The following is an 18,564-nucleotide window of genomic DNA, read 5'->3' on the forward strand; positions in this document are numbered from 1 at the left end:
AAACTGGAAGCTATCCATAGACAGCTGAGGAACACTGGCTCCTAGGATCAGCAGGGATGGCATTAGAAAAGATGATTTTTGTGAGGAAGGATGACTTTATATGAGGGTATGTTGAGGGTGAGATGCCTTTGGAACATCAGGTAAGGAGGAATTGACCTGACCAAGGTAGAAGTTCAGAAATATCTGGTTGAGATGCTGGGCCTTGACAGCAGAGAGCCTGGGGCAGCAGCTACATTTGCAAATGGACAGAAAAGAAGACGTGGTAAAGACTGAGGCCAGTAGGCTGGGGGTGAGGTCAGGGAGAATGCATTGTACAGGCTGCCAACAACACACAATAAAGCTAAGAAGCAGTGTGGGTCTTGGTAGTGAGCAGAGGATTTCCTGTTGTTAACCTGGTGTGTATCATTTCAGTTCCTGTTATTAAAAATTTGAGGGTTGAAGAGATAGCTCAGTGGTTAAAGGCACATGCCAGCCTGGATTTGATTCCCCAGTACCAATGTAAAGCCAGATGCACAAAGTAATGCAAGTGTATGGAGTTCTTTGGCAGTAGCAAGAGGCCCTGGCACACCCATTCTCTCTTCCTCTCTCTGTCTTTCTGCTCACAAATAAATACATAATTATTTTAAAAATAAAACAAAAGTGAAATAAAGAAGGTGGTCATAGGCAAGGGCTTTAGCCAGCGTTTACTGTAAGGTTCATGAAAGACCAAAGACCACGCAGGACCACTCTGAGGCAGGAAAAGCACTGTTCAATGGGACCTGAGCTGCCAGGCTGTCTCACAGGAGAGAGAGAACAGCTGGTGCGAGTCTGAATGGTTTGGGTTTTTATAGAGTTTTTGTTTTTGGAAGGGGGATATAGAAGACAAAAGACTGAGGACTTCAGGAGATGGCAGGGGCCAAACTGAGGAGGTAATCAATCAGAGAATGGATTGCCATCAGAAGAGGAGCCAGGTTGTCTGGTAGAAAAACTGTGGCCAAGGGCATTGTTAGGTCAGAGGAATAAGGGTTAGCCAATGTAAACATCTAAAGTTGCGTCAATCAGGCTGCTGTCATTCTCCTTCATCTTGACTCCATCTTGGGACTCTTGATCTACCTAACATTCCAGCATTTTGGCAAGGATATAGGGTGGAGTTTTACATTACTGCTTCCTGCTGTGAGGGGGCATGGTCAGGTTTTTCAGGGGACACTGGTGTCAGTGGCTGGGAAGTCCCCTCAGCAGGTGACAGGGAGTCAAGACTGAGGAGGCTAAAAGTTGGTACTGACTGGAAGAGGGATAAGGTAGTAGAAGTTGGTTGAACAATTGATGTGTAAGATTATATACTGTCTGTCAGCCAGAGTTTGGAGATTTTTTTTAGCTCTAATTCTACTTTACCCGATTGGTTTATATAATAACATTCCTCATTTAGGAAGAGATGAGTTCCTCCCTTTTGGGCTGTGATGAGGTCTAGGGCTCGACGTTTCTGAAGGACTACTGATTCCAATGAGGAGAGCTGCTGCTGTAGCAGGTGAAGGACCAGAGCAGAGTCCTTAATGGCTGTACTCCATTCTGAGGAAAGCTGTTAATAAGAGATTAGGCTGTGTCCCAGCCCACCTGCAGCCAGCCCTGTAGCTGCTATAGAGGAGGCAAGGCTTATTTTTATTAGTACAGGGAAATAGACTGTGACAAGCTCAGACTTCTAGGATGTACTTTCCTTAGGCAATGGGTCAGTCTTTATTATCTGGTCCTCTAAGAAAATAGCATATCCTGTTATTTGGGACCCCGGTGGGGTGGTAGGAATGTTTTCATCTATATATACTATGTGTGATCAGGGTCAGGGAGGGAAGACAGTGAAATTCAGGGGTCGTAGTAGGTAAGCTCTTCTAAAGTCTCTAGACAGGAGTAAGTTGCTGAGGTAGGAGGAGAATGGGGGCTGGGGAGATGGCTCAGAGGTTAAGGTGCTTACCTGAAAAGCCTAAGGGCCTGAACTCTATTCCCCAGTACCCACATAAAGCCAAGTGCACAAGGTAGGTAGAGAGTAGAAGGGTTAAGCAGGGGGCAGAAGTCTAAAGCAATGTTTGGGTTGTCTAGAAAGGTAACATGAAACAGTTAAAGTTTGGATAGGGTTAGGGTTTAAGTAACCTCTACCAAAACCCAGCATTTCAGGCATTGGAGGGCGATCCAGGGTACCCAGGTAGATAGAGTTGGATTGTCACAGAACCATCTGAATGTTGGCTAACTGTAGATGAGAGGATATAAGGTTAAGATTGTAGTTAAATACACAATACCAAAATTAGCAGAATTATTACTAGAAATGGCAGGCATGATCATCATGAAGATCTAGAAATCTACCACTTGTGTGGTCTATACCTGTTCTCATCACAGTGAACACATCTATCTAAAGTTATAGTCTGGGCTGTGATGATTAAATTTTTTAAGATATACCTTACTTTCTGCCTATAATTTTCTTTCTTTTTTAAATTTTTTGTTGACAGTTTCCATAATTGTAGATAATAAATCATGGTAATCCTCCCCCAATTCCCTTTGCAACTCCACTCTCCATTATATCCCCTCCTCTTGTCAATCAGTCTCTATCTTATTTTGATGTCATCTTCTTTTCCTTCTATTATGATAGTCTTGTGTAGATAGTGTCAGACACTGTGAGGTCATGGATATCCAGGCCATTTTGTGTCTGAAAGAGTGCATTGCAAGAAGTCCTACCCTTTTTTTGGGGTGGGGAGGCACTCTTACAGTCTTTCTGCCACCTCTTCCACAATGGATCCTGAGGTTGGAAGGTATAATAGAGATGTTTCAGTGCTGAGCACTCCTCTGTTACCTTTCGTTAACACTATGTTGCCTTCTGAGTCATCCCAAGTTCCCTGCCATATGAAAAGAGAAGCTTCTCTAATCAAAAGTGAGAGTAGCCAGGCATGGTGGCACACACCTTCAATACCAGCACTTGGGAGGCAGAGGTAGGAGTACTGCCATGAGTTCAAGGCTACTCTGAGACTACATAGTTAATTCCAGGTCAGCCTGAACCAGAATGAGACCCTACCTTGGGGGAATAAAAAGTACTAAAGTGAGAGTACCATTAATATATGGGTATGAACATTATGAGACGTACTTACCAGGCAGTTTGATGAGCATAATATACCTTTAAGCAGATGCCAACAGATGTTTACATTCCTAGGGCTCATGACTTGCCCTGTCATAAGTTTTTAGTACCAGGCATGTATTCCCTCCCATGGAGTGGGCCTCCAATCCAATTTGAGAGCAGTTGGTTTCCCCCATAACAGACATGCCACTATTGCCCCCATTGGCTCATTTGCCTGGCTGACCAAATTTAAAGTTTGCAGTGTCCACTGTTGTTTATCTTCACTGATGAATTCATCCATTCTCTCCCGTAGAACTGTATGCAGTGTAGTTTTTCCAGCTTTCTGTCAGCTGGTCTACACAGAGGTTTTCAGCTCAGTTCCAGCAGGATTTCTTGGAGACCTTGCAGCCTAGCATGTGGCCTCTTCAACAATGTGGCTGTATTTTTTCATTTGAAGGCAGCTTTTATAACTGTCATCATGAGCAAAACAATATCAGTAAATTAAATTTTAGACTTTGTAACCCGTTGATTTGAGACTTTTCTTTTTATAATCCTATGAAATACATTTTAAAAGCATAGATTTGTAAATGCAGGTAAAACTTGATAACTGCCCTGGAGATAATATAATACACCTGGAAATGGTTTTACTAGTAATAACAAATCTGAACTATATTTGTGATACAACAAACTAAGATTACCTATTCATGTATTATTAAAACATAAAATTCTGACTTGTTGCGCCTAGTTAGATCTGGTTGTGCTTGTTTGTTATGTTTAAGTCTGAGAACTGTATTCAAGAGAGCAATTGAGAGAGAACCAAAATTCTATGCTGCTTGTCATTTTCCCTTTCCTAGTCTTGAGGCAATAGGCCAGTTTGCCTAAGGACAAGGTATAGATGACACATGGTTTTACATGTGCTTAGGGTCTGAATTAGGGGAGCCAACCCATATCTCAAAATCCAGCCTACCATGAATTTAAACAGCATATAACAATTAATATAATTTACATTATAGTGAAGTAGAAACAATTATTAACAAGTATCTCTAAACATTGAGCAAACCTATCAGTCCCCTAGGTATCTGGCTTTTAGCCTTTATCTGGTAGACTTTTTAGACTCAACTTGTTCTTTGAGCCTGTGTGCCTGACTGTGGCCTGGGGTCTCTGCTACCATCTTGTTGTTTGTCATCTAGCATAGGTCACAGCTAGCTGTGTTTGTGCATCCCACACACAGTATATTCCCATACGCAGAGTCCCACATGGAGTCTAGTCACTGTGACTGTGTATGCTGTTTGAATCTATGTCCCATAGCACTGCTGCAGACACAAACCAGCACAGACAGAATCTGCATTTCCCACAGACTGGCACTGATTATCAGTATCTGGAATTCAGGTTAATGTTCAATGTCATCTTCACGCACATTCATTTAGAGTTTCCTTGTTACTCCCACTAATTTCTCTTTTATCTAAAAGGGGTCAGTCTTACCTTGGCTAGAAGAATCTTGTGAGTAGAGCAAGCAGAACAGAGAGGAGGACAGGCATATAGAGCAAGAAATGTTTGGATAGGACTGGAGGGATGGCTTAGCAGTTAAGGCCTGCAAAGCCAAAGGACTCAGGTTCAATTCCCAGGACCCACATTCGCCAGATGCACAAGGGGCACACACATCTGGAATTTGTTTGTAGTGGCTGGAGGCCCTGGTGCACCCATTCATACTCTCCCTCTTTCTCTGTCAAATAAATAAGATTAAAAAAAAAAAAAGACCAAAAAAGAAAGAAAAAAAACACCTTTTGTGTTTTTAGATAAAAAAAAAAAAAGTTTGATGGAAAATTTTGGACTACTTGCCTGTGTGGAGGCAGAAGTTATTTAAATCAATAAGAATCTAGAAATTAAAAGTATAGTCTTCAGGCCATATGGATTCATTGTCCAATTTATATTGAGGCCAGGCCATGTTGTAATACAAGATTAAATGGTAATGTTTATTTTTTTGTTTTATTTTTTTGCTTTGTTTTTCAACATAGGGTCTCACTGTGGCCCAGGCTGACCTGGAATTCATTATGTAGTCTCAGGGTGGCCTCGAACTCATGGCAATCCTCCTACCTCTGCCTCCCAAGTGCTAGGATTAAAGGCATGCGCCACCACACCTGGCTTTTTAAATGGTGAGTTTTGATTTCATCCTGGAGCCTTCATTTCTTTAAGTTTTGAAGGAGGCCAGCCAGGGTAATAGGGACAGTTTTGGAAGTCTGATTTCCTATTGCAGATGAAAGAAAGAAGGAGAGGGTATAGGAGGAGGCTCTCATATGGAAGAAAGGAGAAAAGGGGGGGAAATGAGAATGAGAAGAAATAACCAGAGCTCAAGCTGGGTTTACATTGAAAAGCACCAATATGACTCCTGGGGCGCCTGCACCTCCCACGTAGGCAAAGGTCATTTGGGTTGGTCTGACAGCTCTTTAACCTCTTAGTGGGCAAGGTGGGTGACCATGCTCCCAAAAGAGTAAGCAACTGGTAGTGAAGGACAAGATCTCAGGAGAAGGAAGGTGGCAGCTTTTTAAAATATATTAAATGTCCCCTGCAGCCGTGGCAGTGGCAGTGGGTAGGGCCAGGCTGGCAGTGTGCAGATCAGAGTGGCTCCGGCAACCAAGCCATTGGTGCAAATCAGAGTGGCTCAGTGCCACTCATGCCCAAGGCATTTGGGTACTCAGAGCCAAGGCCATTCACAGTGAGAAGCAGTGGCAGACATGCACCCCAGCAGCTGAGGAAGCTCACGGGGAGGAAGAGAAGGATGGGGGTGCAGGGGTGAAGGAGGTGGAGAGTGTTGGCTCCTCTCCAAGAACAGCCAAGGAAGCTCAGAGGGGAGGAGGAAGACAGGATTAGGGAAGGAGAAGAAATGAAGCCAAAACATGGTGGTGGGAGAGCCTGTACCTGGCAAACAGTCCAAGGCCATCTGAGGGTCAGTGGCAGCTCCTTGGTCTGGCGGGGGAACGGGGGGGGGGATCCGGTGGGGAGGTGGTCCAACCACCCTAGAGGGCTACTGGTAGCCTCCTATCCAAGTCACAGCACCAGATGTACAGTTCCTGAACGACCAGAGGCCATGCATGACCACTTTGAGAAAAAGTGCCATTTAATGGGACCCAAGCTGCCAGGCCATCTCACAGGAGAAGAGAGAAAGAGAATAGTCCATATGAGTCTGAGTGGTTTGGGTTTTTATAGGGTTTTTCTTTTTGTGAGGGGGATACAGAAGACAAAGGACTGAGGAATTCAGGGGCCACGCTGAGGAGGTAATCAATCAGACAATGGATTGCCATCAGAAGAGGAGCCAGGTCGCCTGGCAGGAAAACTGTGGCCAAGGGTATTGTTAGGTCAGAGTGGGGGCTAGGCAATGTAAACACCTGGCGATGCACCAGTCAGGGTGCTGTCATTCTCAACTCCAGCCTGAGACTCTTGTCCTACCTAACATTTGCTTTGACTGGGGCTATAGTTTCACAGGTCTTCCCACTGTCTTACAGAAACTGGCATCAGACCCTCGGTGTAAAGGAATGCCCCTGTCCAGCTTCCTGCTGAAGCCCATGCAGAGAATCACTCGATACCCACTGATCATCAGAAATGTGAGTGCTCTGGCTGAGAAGCCAGTCTGATTTAAGAGCCTGGCTAGACAGCGGTCAGATAGCCAGGGTGCAGGACCATCTTAGCATCCTGTAGTCACAGTTGCTTGTGGGGTAGGTGAGTGCCCTCTAGGTGTTCATGATGCTCCAGAGATACTGTGGATGCACCAGTTAGAATAATTATGGGCTCCAGCCATTCTTCTGAAACTTAAGTCAACTAAGCACCTTGATCTTCATTTCCTAGGGGTCTTCTTCTCAGAACATCCTCAACAGAGCCCAGGTTGACCTGGAATTCACTATGTAGTCAGGCTCCTACCTCTGCCTCCCTGAATGTTGGGAATAAACATGTACACCACCACGCCCAGCCATTTCTATAATTCCATTCATCTTTCTTTTTTTTAATTTTTGTTTATTTTTATTTATTTATTTGAGAGCAAGAAACAGAGAGAAAGAGGCACATAGAGAGACAGAGAGAGAATGGGTGCACCAGGGCCTCCAGCTACTGCAAACGAACTCCAGACGTGTGCGCCCCTTGTGCATGTGGCAAACGTGGGTCCTGGGGAATGGAGCCTCGAACCAGGGTCCTTAGGCTTCACAGGCAAGTGCTTAACCGCTAAGCCAGCCCTCATCTTTCTTTTTGATCTAAGCATCTTGAGGTAATACACTTTCTAAAGTGAATCTGGGTTTTTGAAGCATTATTTCACAAGTAATCATTGATATTATGTAAATTAAAACAAACAGTAATGATAGAAGACTGTTCCTTGAGTTTTGGTCTATAAGCCTCATAAACTTAACACAGATCTAAAGTCACTGATGTCAATGCCAGACTGACCTATTCATCTCCAGCCCTGAATAGTTCACTGAGATATTGTGAGCCAGATGTGTTTCAGAATTCAGAATGGAATTTTCAAGTCCTGCATATGTGTGTCTCCAGCAAAGGCTGGACAGTACTTGTAACCAAACACTTACATTCCTTTAATTAAATATACATGTGAGTCATCTCTGAAAGTAAGACACAAAATACACCTTTTCTGTTCAGGTCAGGTTTACCACCAAACAAGGAGACTAAAAACTTCTACTTTGGACTTGTAAACAAAAGAATGTGGACCCCTCCAAATAAAGTGCAAGAGTCTAGACAGTGGCCACCTAGCAATGAACCATCCTTCCCAGAGGGACCACATGAAGTTATGTCCTGTCTCTGTTTACAAGTAGCTATTTGGAATCACTTCAGAACAAACTGAATGTGTGTTTCCTACATGCTGACAGCCCATCTTATGTGTTTTTCTATTACTGTTATTAGATTTTTCCCAATGATCTATGACCCCAAAATGCCATGAGCCATCACTGTTCAATAAGCTAACACACTTGTTGGAGGATAGGAAGATGGCTCAGGAGTTAAAGGTGCTTACTTGTAAAGCCTACCAACCCAGGCTCATTCCCCAGAACCCACACAAAGCCAGATGGACATTTATTTGCAGTGACAAATAGCCCTAACATCCTGTACCCACACACATGCAAATAAGTACATTTTTAAAAAGAAAAAGAAAAGAACACACTTGTCAAAATTATTGGGGCTGGGAAGATTATACATGGTTAAAGGCACTTGCTTGTAAAGCTTGCTGGCCTGGGTTCAATTTCCCAATAACCATTTAGTCAGATGCACAAAGTGGCTCATGTGTCTGGAGCTCATTTGCAGTGATAGGAAACTCTGGTGCACCAACCAGAGTTCCCTTCCCTTCCCCTCCCATCCTCTTCCTTTCCCTTCTGTTAATAAATAAACATTTTTTTTTAATTGCAGCTAGTTTAGTAATGAAGGGTTCACCCTAAAAGAGTAAGATTTTGCAGCCGGGCGTGGTGGTGCACGCCTTTAGTCCCAGCACTCGGGAGGCAGACATAGGAGGATCGCCAAGAGTTCGAGGCCACCCTGAGACTCCATAGTGAATTCCAGGTCAGCCTGGGCTAGAGTGAGACCCTACCTCGAAAAACCAAAAAAAAAAAAAAAAAAAAAGAGTAAGATTTTGCTAGACATGCCTGTAATCCCAGCAGTTGGGTAGTGCAGGATGATCAGGAGTTCAAGGTTATTCTTGGTTACATTATGAATTCAAGGTCAGCCTGGGCTACCTGAGACCCTGGCACAAAAGCAAAAAAAAAAAAAATATATATATATATATATATATATATATATATATATATATATATAAAATATATTTTTTTTAATATATTATATATTTTTTATATATATACACATACATACACACACACACACACACATATATACACAGTGGTTATTTAGATAAACTTGTGGTCAGTGGATTGGTGGTAGGAAGGTGAAGGGTACAATGTGAACGGCATGACACTTTCTTCCAGATCCTGGAGAACACGCCTCAGAGTCACGTGGACCACTGCTCCCTGAAACTGGCCCTGGAGCGAGCTGAGGAACTGTGTTCTCAAGTAAACGAGGGAGTTCGGGAGAAGGAAAATTCAGACCGACTGGAATGGATCCAGGCGCATGTGCAGTGTGAAGGCCTGGCAGAGGTGAGGCAGAGTTGAGCTGAATGCCTCCAGGCAAGTTCTGGTTGAAGACCTGCTACACCTCCACTCAGACTGCAGGCCCACAACCCTGCCCCTACCAGACACTCCTTGGATTGTCTTGTAAAGAGACATTTTCAGTTCTTTGAATTCAGCTAGTAAAACAATATAAGTATAGATTTTTCACTAGGCCAGTGGGAACTCTGAAAAGTTATAAATGGAAAGTTCTTTTCTGGAGAGGTGGAATGATTTGTAGTGAGACTTACAAGATGGCATTTTCTTCTCTTTAAGCAACTTACTTTCAACTCCCTCACCAACTGCTTGGGGCCACGGAAGCTTCTACACAGTGGGAAGTTGTACAAGACCAAGAGCAATAAGGAATTGCAGGGATTCCTCTTCAATGACTTCCTGCTTCTTACCTACATGGTCAAGCAGTTTGCCATTTCCTCTGGCTCTGAGAAGCTCTTCAGCTCCAAGTCCAATGCTCAATTCAAAATGTATAAAACGGTGAGTTCCACATGCCCACCATAGCATCAGCAGCCCAGTTTCACCCTTAGCTGAGCATCTCCCTCTGGGCTGGGCCTGTCTTTGTCCACAAAGGCTGCCTCACCTGCTTCAGAAGGTGTTCTTACCACTTCCCAAGGGAAGGAGCCCAGTGTACCAGGCTTCTGCTGCCTGCTGCAGGTGGCAGCACAATCCAGCTTTGGGATTTTACTTCCTCTGGTGAACAGGACAGAGATGCCTGTCCCACCTCTAGCCACATCCAGTATCCTTCACTGTAAACCAAGCCTGACATAAGGATGGTGTAAGTGTGCAGAGGCGAGCCTATTGTTGCTGCAGCACAGGCAGGCAGAGGTCCTGGCCCCAGCTCAGTAATACCTTATCCACTCTGAACATTTACTTTTGCTCATTCTTTCTCCCTGGGGAAAAGACCTTAAACACCTTGAGCTTCTCTACAAGGCTCTTGAGAGCAAACAGAACTCTCCCTGGACACAGGTGGGTAGAGTGTTATGGTTTGTGTCATAGCCTGTATTTTGGCCCTAATTCTTTCAGCCCATTTTCCTGAATGAAGTACTGGTGAAACTGCCTACAGACCCTTCCAGCGAAGAGCCTGTCTTCCACATTTCCCACATTGATCGGGTCTACACCCTCCGAACAGACAACATCAACGAGAGGTCAGTCCTGACCATGTGTGGCCTGCCTTGACTTCAGGGAGAAAGCCCAGATATCTCCCTCTGCCATAAACCCATCTCCACCATGCTCAAGTCTTACCCGCGCCATCATTGCCACTTCTAATGCACCCCTTGCACTCCAGTCCCACAGTAGGCCTTGGCTTCAAAGCTGAATCACAGCTGCCTCCTAATAGTTTCCTGCTCCCTTTTCGGTAATGTCTTCCTCATAATCTTCCAAAGTGGCAGAACTGATGCCTCAGACCCACTGAAATCTCATCAGGGTCTGCCGGCCCCATGCACCTGCACCACACGGGGTTGCACTTAGGCAAATGGCTGCCCTCCCTGCCACATGCCCTCCCGTCATGCTTCCCTTCTGTGGAGCTCTCAGGGGAGCCTGCTATCCTCTGCTCAGTTCTCTGGTAACAACCCAGCATGCTGAGATGTCATCAGTGTGGTTAACCAGCTCTGGCTGCCTAGCATCTCACAAGGCTTTGGTGTTCCATAAGCAGTTGAGAGCAGTCTTTAGAAACGTTCAGTTCATCCTTGACTAGCATTTGAGCCTGTATGACTGAAAATTTGCTAGGCAAGATTAGCAAAGGAGAGGACTGGAACAGTGGGCGGTCCTTGAGCCTGGGAGTCCCCATAGCCATGCTCTGCTTCTCCTCTAGGACAGCCTGGGTTCAGAAGATCAAGGCTGCCTCAGAGCAGTACATTGACACTGAGAAGAAGAAGCGGGAAAAGGCTTACCAAGGTACCAGTGGTGCCCCAGAGGGTGGAAACCAGCTGCCAGGGTGTGTGGGCAGGGTGAAGTCTGGTCCTAGAGGCACAAGCTGCTTCCCCTTCAGTAAGGCCTGGGAAGTGGGTTCAGGTCACAGCTAAGAAGACCGGGCACTGACCCCTCTTCCTACAGAAGTTCCAAACCACCCTGAGTCCTACCACACGCTGTGAGCAGGAGGTGGAGGGAGCCTTGGAACCAAATGTAGGCCTTGTTTGCCTTCTACCTGTGGTGGTCTCCATCCTTAATTACCCCCCACACACACTTCCATTTATAACTAACCTCACTCTGATGGGCTTCACTCCACTTTGCTACATGGTAGCATGCCATTGTTCTCCTCCTAGCCCTGGCCTCCAGAGGCTCAACCACCAGCCCAGTTCTCTGGGCCCTCAGTTTGCTCCTTTGATAGCCTTTACCCAACCTTCCTTGGTTCACTGACTTCACTCCACAGCCTTCCCCCATTGCTGCTCTTTTGAGGACACCTGTGACCTACCCAGTGATTTGGCTCCCTTCCCTTGTGTAGCTTCCTATACCCAAGGGCAGGTCTTCCAGGTCCATCATTCCCTCTGGACCTCCTCATATCCTGACACTCTTCATACCCAGCTTCATCTGCCTTCCCAGCTCTTCTTCTCCCTTCTTACTGCACTCCTCTGAGCACTGTCTCCATCTCAGGCACTCCTCCCATGGAGACCCACCTTCTAGGCTCAGAAGTCGGTCCTGGCAGCTGTCCCCTAACCCTGCCACTCTGAAGCCATCTCTGCAGAGACAGGTTGCACCACTACTCTGCTTTCCAGACCTATTGGCCCTTCCAGGCACTTTATCAGCCTCTTCCTAGGAGCTTCTCTTGACAAGCTATGAGGGTAGTATTGACCTGGGCCACCATGCTGAAGTTCTGGAGGATTTTTTTTTTTCCTTAATTTTTATTAACATTTTCCATGATTATAAAAAATAGCCCATGGTAATACCCTCCCTCCCCCCAATTTCCCCTTTGAAATTCCATTCTCCATCATATCCCCTCCCCATCTCAATCAGTCTCTCTTTTATTTTGAAGCCATGATCTTTTCCTTCTGGAGGGTTTCTTTTGACAGTATGCTCTTAGCATACCTCTCCCTACCTGGATATCTTCCCTTTTGCCTGCCAAATTAAGGAGATATTTCTTACCGCAAACTCCTTGGCATTACCACTGTTACCAAGCCCCGTGTCCTACTATTTCACCTACTGATGCATACTCAACAACCCCCCAGCTGCCCCACACTGGGATTCTTCCCATTCTCCTGCTTCCTCCCTGACTTGGCAGTTCAATTCCCCAGCACCCATGTTAACACCAGATGCAGACACACACACACACACAGAAAGAGAGAGAGAGAGAGAGAAGTCAATAAAAATATTGTTTTTAAAAATCAAAGAAAGAGCTATGTGTGGTGGAACATAATCCCAGTAATAACTTTTCACTGGGCCAGTGAGTTCAAGGCCACCCTGAGACTGCAGAGTGAATTCCAGGTCAACATGGGCTACAGAGACCCTACCTCAAAACAGAAAAAAATTTAAAGAAAGAGTCAGGCATGATGGCATACACCTTTAGGCCCATAAGTTCAAGGCCAACCTGGCCCACAGAGTGAGTTCTAGGTCAACCTGGGCTAGACTGAGACTTTGCCTTGAAAAAAAAATTAAAAAAAAATAGAACTGCTTGCTAAGATGAAAGCTCAATATGTAACTGGAATTTTGGTTAGTGCTTCAGACTTTGTTATCTGTTATTTACATTTTAACCCTACCATTTAAAAACTCAAGAGTTGAGGGGCTGGAGAGATGTCTTAGTGGTTCAGGCATTTGCCTACAAAGCTAAAGGTTAAGGTTTGATTTTCCAGAACCCATGTAAGCCAAATGCACAAGGTGGGCATGCGTCTAGAGTTCATTTGCAATGGGTGGATGCCCTGGCACACCCATTCTCTCTCCCTCTTCCTCTCTCCCTCTCTCTGCCTCTTTTTGTCACTGTCTGCCTATCTGTCTCTCTCTCTCTCTCTCTCTCTCTCTCTCTCTCTCTCTCTCTGTCTCTGTCTCTCTCAAATAAATAAATAAAAATAAAAAGAATTAAAAAAAAAAAAAACAACTCTGAGTTGAATAGTTATGTAGCTACAGCAGGAGGATCGTGAATTCAGGGCCAGTTTGGAAGAGAGTGAAAACTTGCCTTGAAAAAAGCTCTGAGCTGAGCACATTATAGTCCTTTCCAAGTCTCAGTTTTTCTCATCTATAGAGAATCTAAGCCAGTCATGTGGTGAATGCCTTTAATCCCAGCACTTGGGAGGCAGAGGTAGGAGGATTACAGTGAGTTCTAGGCCAGCCTGGAACTACAGAGTTCCAGATCAGCCTGGACTACATTGAGAGCCTAACTCGAAAAACCACACACACAAAAAGGGAATTTACCTTATTAGGTAATTATGCAATTTCAGTATAATTTGTTTGTTTTGTTTTTTTCAAGATGGGGTCTTACTCTAACCAGGCTGGCCTGAAATTCATTTTGTAGTCTCAGGGTACTAAGACTGCCTCCCAAGTGCTGGAATTAAAGGCATGCGCCACCATGCCTGGCAATTTCAGTATAATTTATGTAAAGGTCTAGCACATACCTATACAAAGTAAGTGACCAGCAAATGTTATTGGCTGGAAGTGTTGAACAAATATTATTATTATTATTATTATTATTATTATTATTATTATTATGGTTTTTCAAAGTAGGGTCTCACTCTACTCCAGGCTGATCTGGAATTCACTATGTAGTCTCGGGGTGGCCTCAAACCCATGGCCATCCTCCTGCCTTTGCCTCCCTAGTGCAGGGATTAAAGGCGTGCACCACCATGCCTGGTTCAAATACATGTATTATTGTCTTATTACTGTTACTACATTTCTAGACACTTGAGGAGTTAATATAAGGATTACTAAAGCAGTAAGTGTGTGACTGTGGTCTCTGCTGCCCACAGAAGAAAGAAACATTGCACAGAATTTCAGACCCGCCAGGCTAGGGGTGCTGTCAAGTCAAGTCTAGTGGTTCCACAGAGGAAAGGAGTCTAAAGTGTTTGAGAATAGCCTGGGTCTTGAAGGATGAGTAGGATATTAGTGGGTGGAGTTGGTGGGAAAGGCCTTCTTGGCTGATGACATGCCTGAGGAAAAGCCTGGAGCATCCATGTGCTAATCAGTTGGGTCCAGAGCCCACGAGGCTGGAGATGATAATCTAGTGGAACACAGACAGTGAGGGTAGGGAGCAGAGCGTGCTCTCAGCATGAGGTTCAGACTCCAACAAAAAACACACTGGAGCTATGTAAGCAGATGGCTTAGTGGTTAAGTGCCCTTGCTTACAGTGCCTGCTGACCTGAGTTTGATTCCACAGTATCCACAAAAAGCCAGACACCCAAAGTGGCACATGTGTCTAGAGTTCATTTACAATGACAAGAGGCCCTGCTGCACCAATACATCTTTCTATCCCTACCTCCGTCCTTCCTCTCTTTCTCAAACAGATAGAAATACAGAAAATATTTTAAAACTTTCCATTTAAAAAGTATAGACTGAGGGTCTGCAGCTTAGCCTCTTCACTGTGCTGTCAGCATTCTCAGAAGAAATTAATGACTCGTGTTCCTCTTTTGTAGCCCGTTCTCAAAAGACTTCAGGTATTGGGCGTCTAATGGTGCATGTCGTTGAAGCCACAGAATTAAAAGCGTGTAAGCCAAATGGTAAATGCTTCTCTTATTCAACACACGTGGTAATGTTCCACTCTCCCAATGCCTCTTTTGACCACCAAATGATGGAATGCTTTTAAAAGGCAGTGTCACTAGAATGGTGATAAACTATTTATTGGACCCATATCATTGCTCTACTTCCCTAGTAAACACCAACACCCACAACCCTGAGTGCCTCTGCAAGAAAAACCACAAAGCACATGCACAAGCTTCCAGGCTTATGGGGAGCAGTCTTGGTCTTAAGCTCTCATGCTTGGGCCCCAGGATTTTGAGGCTACTGGTATTATTGGGAACTTGGGTGTCATATTGCTAAAACTACAAGGTAACCATGCTCCACCAGGCAGTGACTCCTGCTGCTGTGGTCTCTGGTAAAGCAACCTCATCCATCCTGTTTTGGTTTGAGCATGGCTTTTATGCCACACATGTCTGTGATTATTTCTGTGCAGGAAAGAGTAATCCATACTGCGAAATCAGCATGGGCTCCCAGAGCTTTACCACCAGAACCCTCCAGGACACTCTAAACCCCAAGTGGAATTTTAACTGTCAGTTCTTCATCAAGGATCTTTACCAAGATGTGCTGTGTCTCACTATGTTTGATAGAGACCAGTTTTCTCCAGATGGTAAGTATAATTTAGCAAGGAGATCAGAAGATGTTATTAGTTTGTGGGGCCCTCAGGTCTGCAAGTAGAGCACCCATGACACCTGTGGAAAATGATACAGGGGCTGGAGGGATGGCTTAGCGGTTAATGCGTTTGCCTGCAAAGGCAAAGGACCCAGGTTCAATTCCCCAGGACCCACGTTAGCCAGATGCACAAGGGGGTACACACATCTAGAGTTCATTTGCAGTGGCTGGAGGCCCTGGCGCATCCATTTTCTCCCTCTCCCCAACTCCACCTTTCTTTGTCAAATAAATAAATAAAATATTTTTAAAAAAGAAAGAAAATGACACAGGCCTGGTTCAGCTCATCTTGGCAGTAGATAAGTGGCTGAGAGAGAGGGAATAGCCTTGGAACCCAGGCACTGTGTACATACATTAGGGAAATGTTGTGTACAGAATGGGTAAGATATTCTCTGGCCAGAGATTCTTGAATTCCAAGCTATAGTGTGCACGCATAGTATCTATCTAACTTCTGTCAGCTGAAGGAAGCTTCTTGCTGAACTTTGCTGCTTTTCTGAATCCTCAGATGGCTTTAACCAGTTTTATAACAGCAGCTCTGACCATCATGTGATGTTCACTCACCAGATTTCCTGGGTCGCACTGAAGTTCCAGTGGCAAAAATCCGAACGGAACAGGAGAGCAAAGGCCCCACCACCCGCCGACTACTGCTGCACGAGGTCCCCACTGGGGAGGTCTGGGTCCGCTTTGACCTGCAACTTTTTGAACAAAATACTGTGCTGTAGGGACCTGGGATGGACAGCAACAGGAGCTCTGCCCACAAGACTGAGGCTAGAGATTAAGGCTAGACTGTGCTCTGCTAGCACTGAGGACCATCACCCAGCTCCATCCATCGCAAAGCTGCGTACACTGGCGCCTATGTTTTATTGCACACTAAATCGCTAGCAAACTATGCAAACATCATCTTTCCTCTAAACAAATCCCACAGCACAGTGCCTTGTACTAGTGTTAACATGTGCAGCCGTGTTAGATGCCAGGGTTTCCATTTTCAGGGCTATAAAGTATTATGTGGAAATGAGGCATCAGACCACCAGATGTTACCACTTGGTGAATGTGTCCACTGTGGAGCTGGTGACACTGCAACCATTCCACATCATGTGACCATGGCCAGGTCACAGCACTCAGGAGGTGAAGGGTTGAATGAAATGCTACAGTGTCAGGGTTTGCATAGCCTGATACTGAAATAGAGTCTATTTGAGCACTGAATAAAACAGAAACTTGATCATTTTATTCCTAATTAGACTTTCTCATTCTGTGCTAAGACAATATAGTTTGAAATATAAGGGGGAAAGCTTGATGTACTTTAAATACTGTGAACTCTAATAATGTGGAGATATTTTTCAACTTTAGTTTTCTGAAGTATAAATTATTTATGTAAATTCCTTGTTTTGCATATTTCATAGGACATGCATCTTTAAGCTTTATCATTGCCAATATGTACAGAAAGAATAAAATATAAATTTATAAATGTAGCTTTTCAGTGCTTGACTGATTTGTTTTCTCTGTGAAAAGTGTTTTATTTGTTTTTGGTTTTTCAAGGTAGTATCTCCCTCTATCCCAGGCTGACCTAGGACTCACTTTGTAGTCTCAGGATGGCTTCAAACTCAGAGATCCTTCTACCTCTGCTTGCCAGGTGCTGGGATTAAAGGCATGCACCACCATGCCTGGTTTATGTGCAAGGTTTTTTAAGAGGTAATTTCAGAAGTTGCTTATAATGAAACCACACTTTCTGTACAATGAGAAAAATCCAGAATGGCATAGGGAGAGAGACAGGAGTCCCAACACTTCTTGACGCTGTCATGAGACTTTGGTGTACATAGGTCATGTTTCTGGGCTTGCACTGATGACTGTTGTGCACTCTGGCTGGTTCTTTGAGTCTTGCTCCTTAGTAGAGTACAGCCCTCAAGGATGCCATGCACTGGATCAGGACTGTCAGCAGCTCCTTCGCCCCGCCAGCTCCACAATCCCCATCTTTCCTTATGGCCCTTGTCCCCTAACAGCAACATCCATATCTGCCTGAGCAGCTTGTCTGGCTTTTGAACATTGAAATACAAAATTTGGGTCTGGGATGATGGCTCAGCTGTTAAAGGAGCCTGCTTGCAAAGCCTGCCAACCCAGCTTCATTCCTAAACCAACCATATAAGCTGAACACAGTCAAATATGAAATTTGTTTGAATATCAAAGTAAGATTTTTGTACATTAAATCCCTGAATTGCTAGAAACACTTAGACTGCCAGAGACCTGTTTTTTTTTTTTGTTTTTTCTTTTTGGCTGTTTGATTATTTCAAGATAGGGTCTCGCTCTAGTCCAGGCTGACCTAGAATTCACTATGTAGTCTCAGGCTGGCCTTGAACTCACTGCAGTCCTCCTACCTCTGTCTCCCAAGTGCTGGGAGATTAAAGATGTGCATCACCACTTCCAGCTAAGAGACCTGATTTCTAAGGCGATAAGTGTTTCTCAAAGCAGCTGGAAGAATCAGGAAGGGCTCAGGGTTCCACCATCCCCTTCATTTTTAAAAATACTTTTACTTATTTGCAAGCAAAGAGAGAAAAGAGACAAAGAGAATGGGCATGTCAGGACCTCCAGCCACTGTAAACAAACTCCAGACATATGTGCTACCTTGTGCATCTGGTTTATGTGGGTACTGGGGAATTGGACCTGGGTCCTTAAACTTTGTAAGCAAGTGCTTTAACCACTGATCAATCTCTCTAACCCTCCATTTTGTTTATTTTTGTAATCACTGAGCAAAGAAAGACTAGAAAACATAGTTCAAAGTATTCAAATTTGGGCTAGAGAGATGACTGTGAGGCTAAAGCATTTGCTTACAAAACCTAATCACCTGAGTTCAATTATCCAGGACTCACATAAAGCCAGATGCACAGTGGTGCATGCATCTGAAGTTTGCAAGAGCTGGAGGCCCTGGAGCACCCATTCTCTTTCATTTTTTCTCTATTCTTTGCATTTGCAAATAAATTTTTTAAAAAGAAAAAAGTTTTTTAAAAAATCAAATTTTAAAAAGTC

General features: G+C 44.5%; 1 protein-coding gene across 5 annotated transcripts in view; it reads left to right on the forward strand.

The window, feature by feature from the left end:
• Itsn2 (intersectin 2) overlaps window positions 1-17,015 on the forward strand; it is a 210,627-nt gene extending 193,612 nt beyond the window's left edge. For 4 of the 5 annotated variants that reach the window (XM_045151310.1, XM_045151313.1, XM_045151311.1 and 1 more), the window contains 8 exons: window positions 6,571-6,669; window positions 9,034-9,201; window positions 9,487-9,702; window positions 10,249-10,370; window positions 11,036-11,118; window positions 14,778-14,861; window positions 15,314-15,487; window positions 16,111-17,015. In XM_045151310.1, the coding sequence (XP_045007245.1) occupies window positions 6,571-6,669; window positions 9,034-9,201; window positions 9,487-9,702; window positions 10,249-10,370; window positions 11,036-11,118; window positions 14,778-14,861; window positions 15,314-15,487; window positions 16,111-16,268 (1,104 nt within the window). In that variant the 3' untranslated portion in view covers window positions 16,269-17,015. The remainder of the gene's footprint in view (window positions 1-6,570; window positions 6,670-9,033; window positions 9,202-9,486; window positions 9,703-10,248; window positions 10,371-11,035; window positions 11,119-14,777; window positions 14,862-15,313; window positions 15,488-16,110) is intronic. The other variant, XM_045151315.1, reaches the window with a different exon arrangement.
• The last annotated feature ends 1,549 nt before the right edge of the window (window positions 17,016-18,564 follow it).

Source organism: Jaculus jaculus, chromosome 5, assembly GCF_020740685.1.
Source record: "Jaculus jaculus isolate mJacJac1 chromosome 5, mJacJac1.mat.Y.cur, whole genome shotgun sequence".
NCBI lineage: Eukaryota > Metazoa > Chordata > Mammalia > Rodentia > Dipodidae > Jaculus > Jaculus jaculus.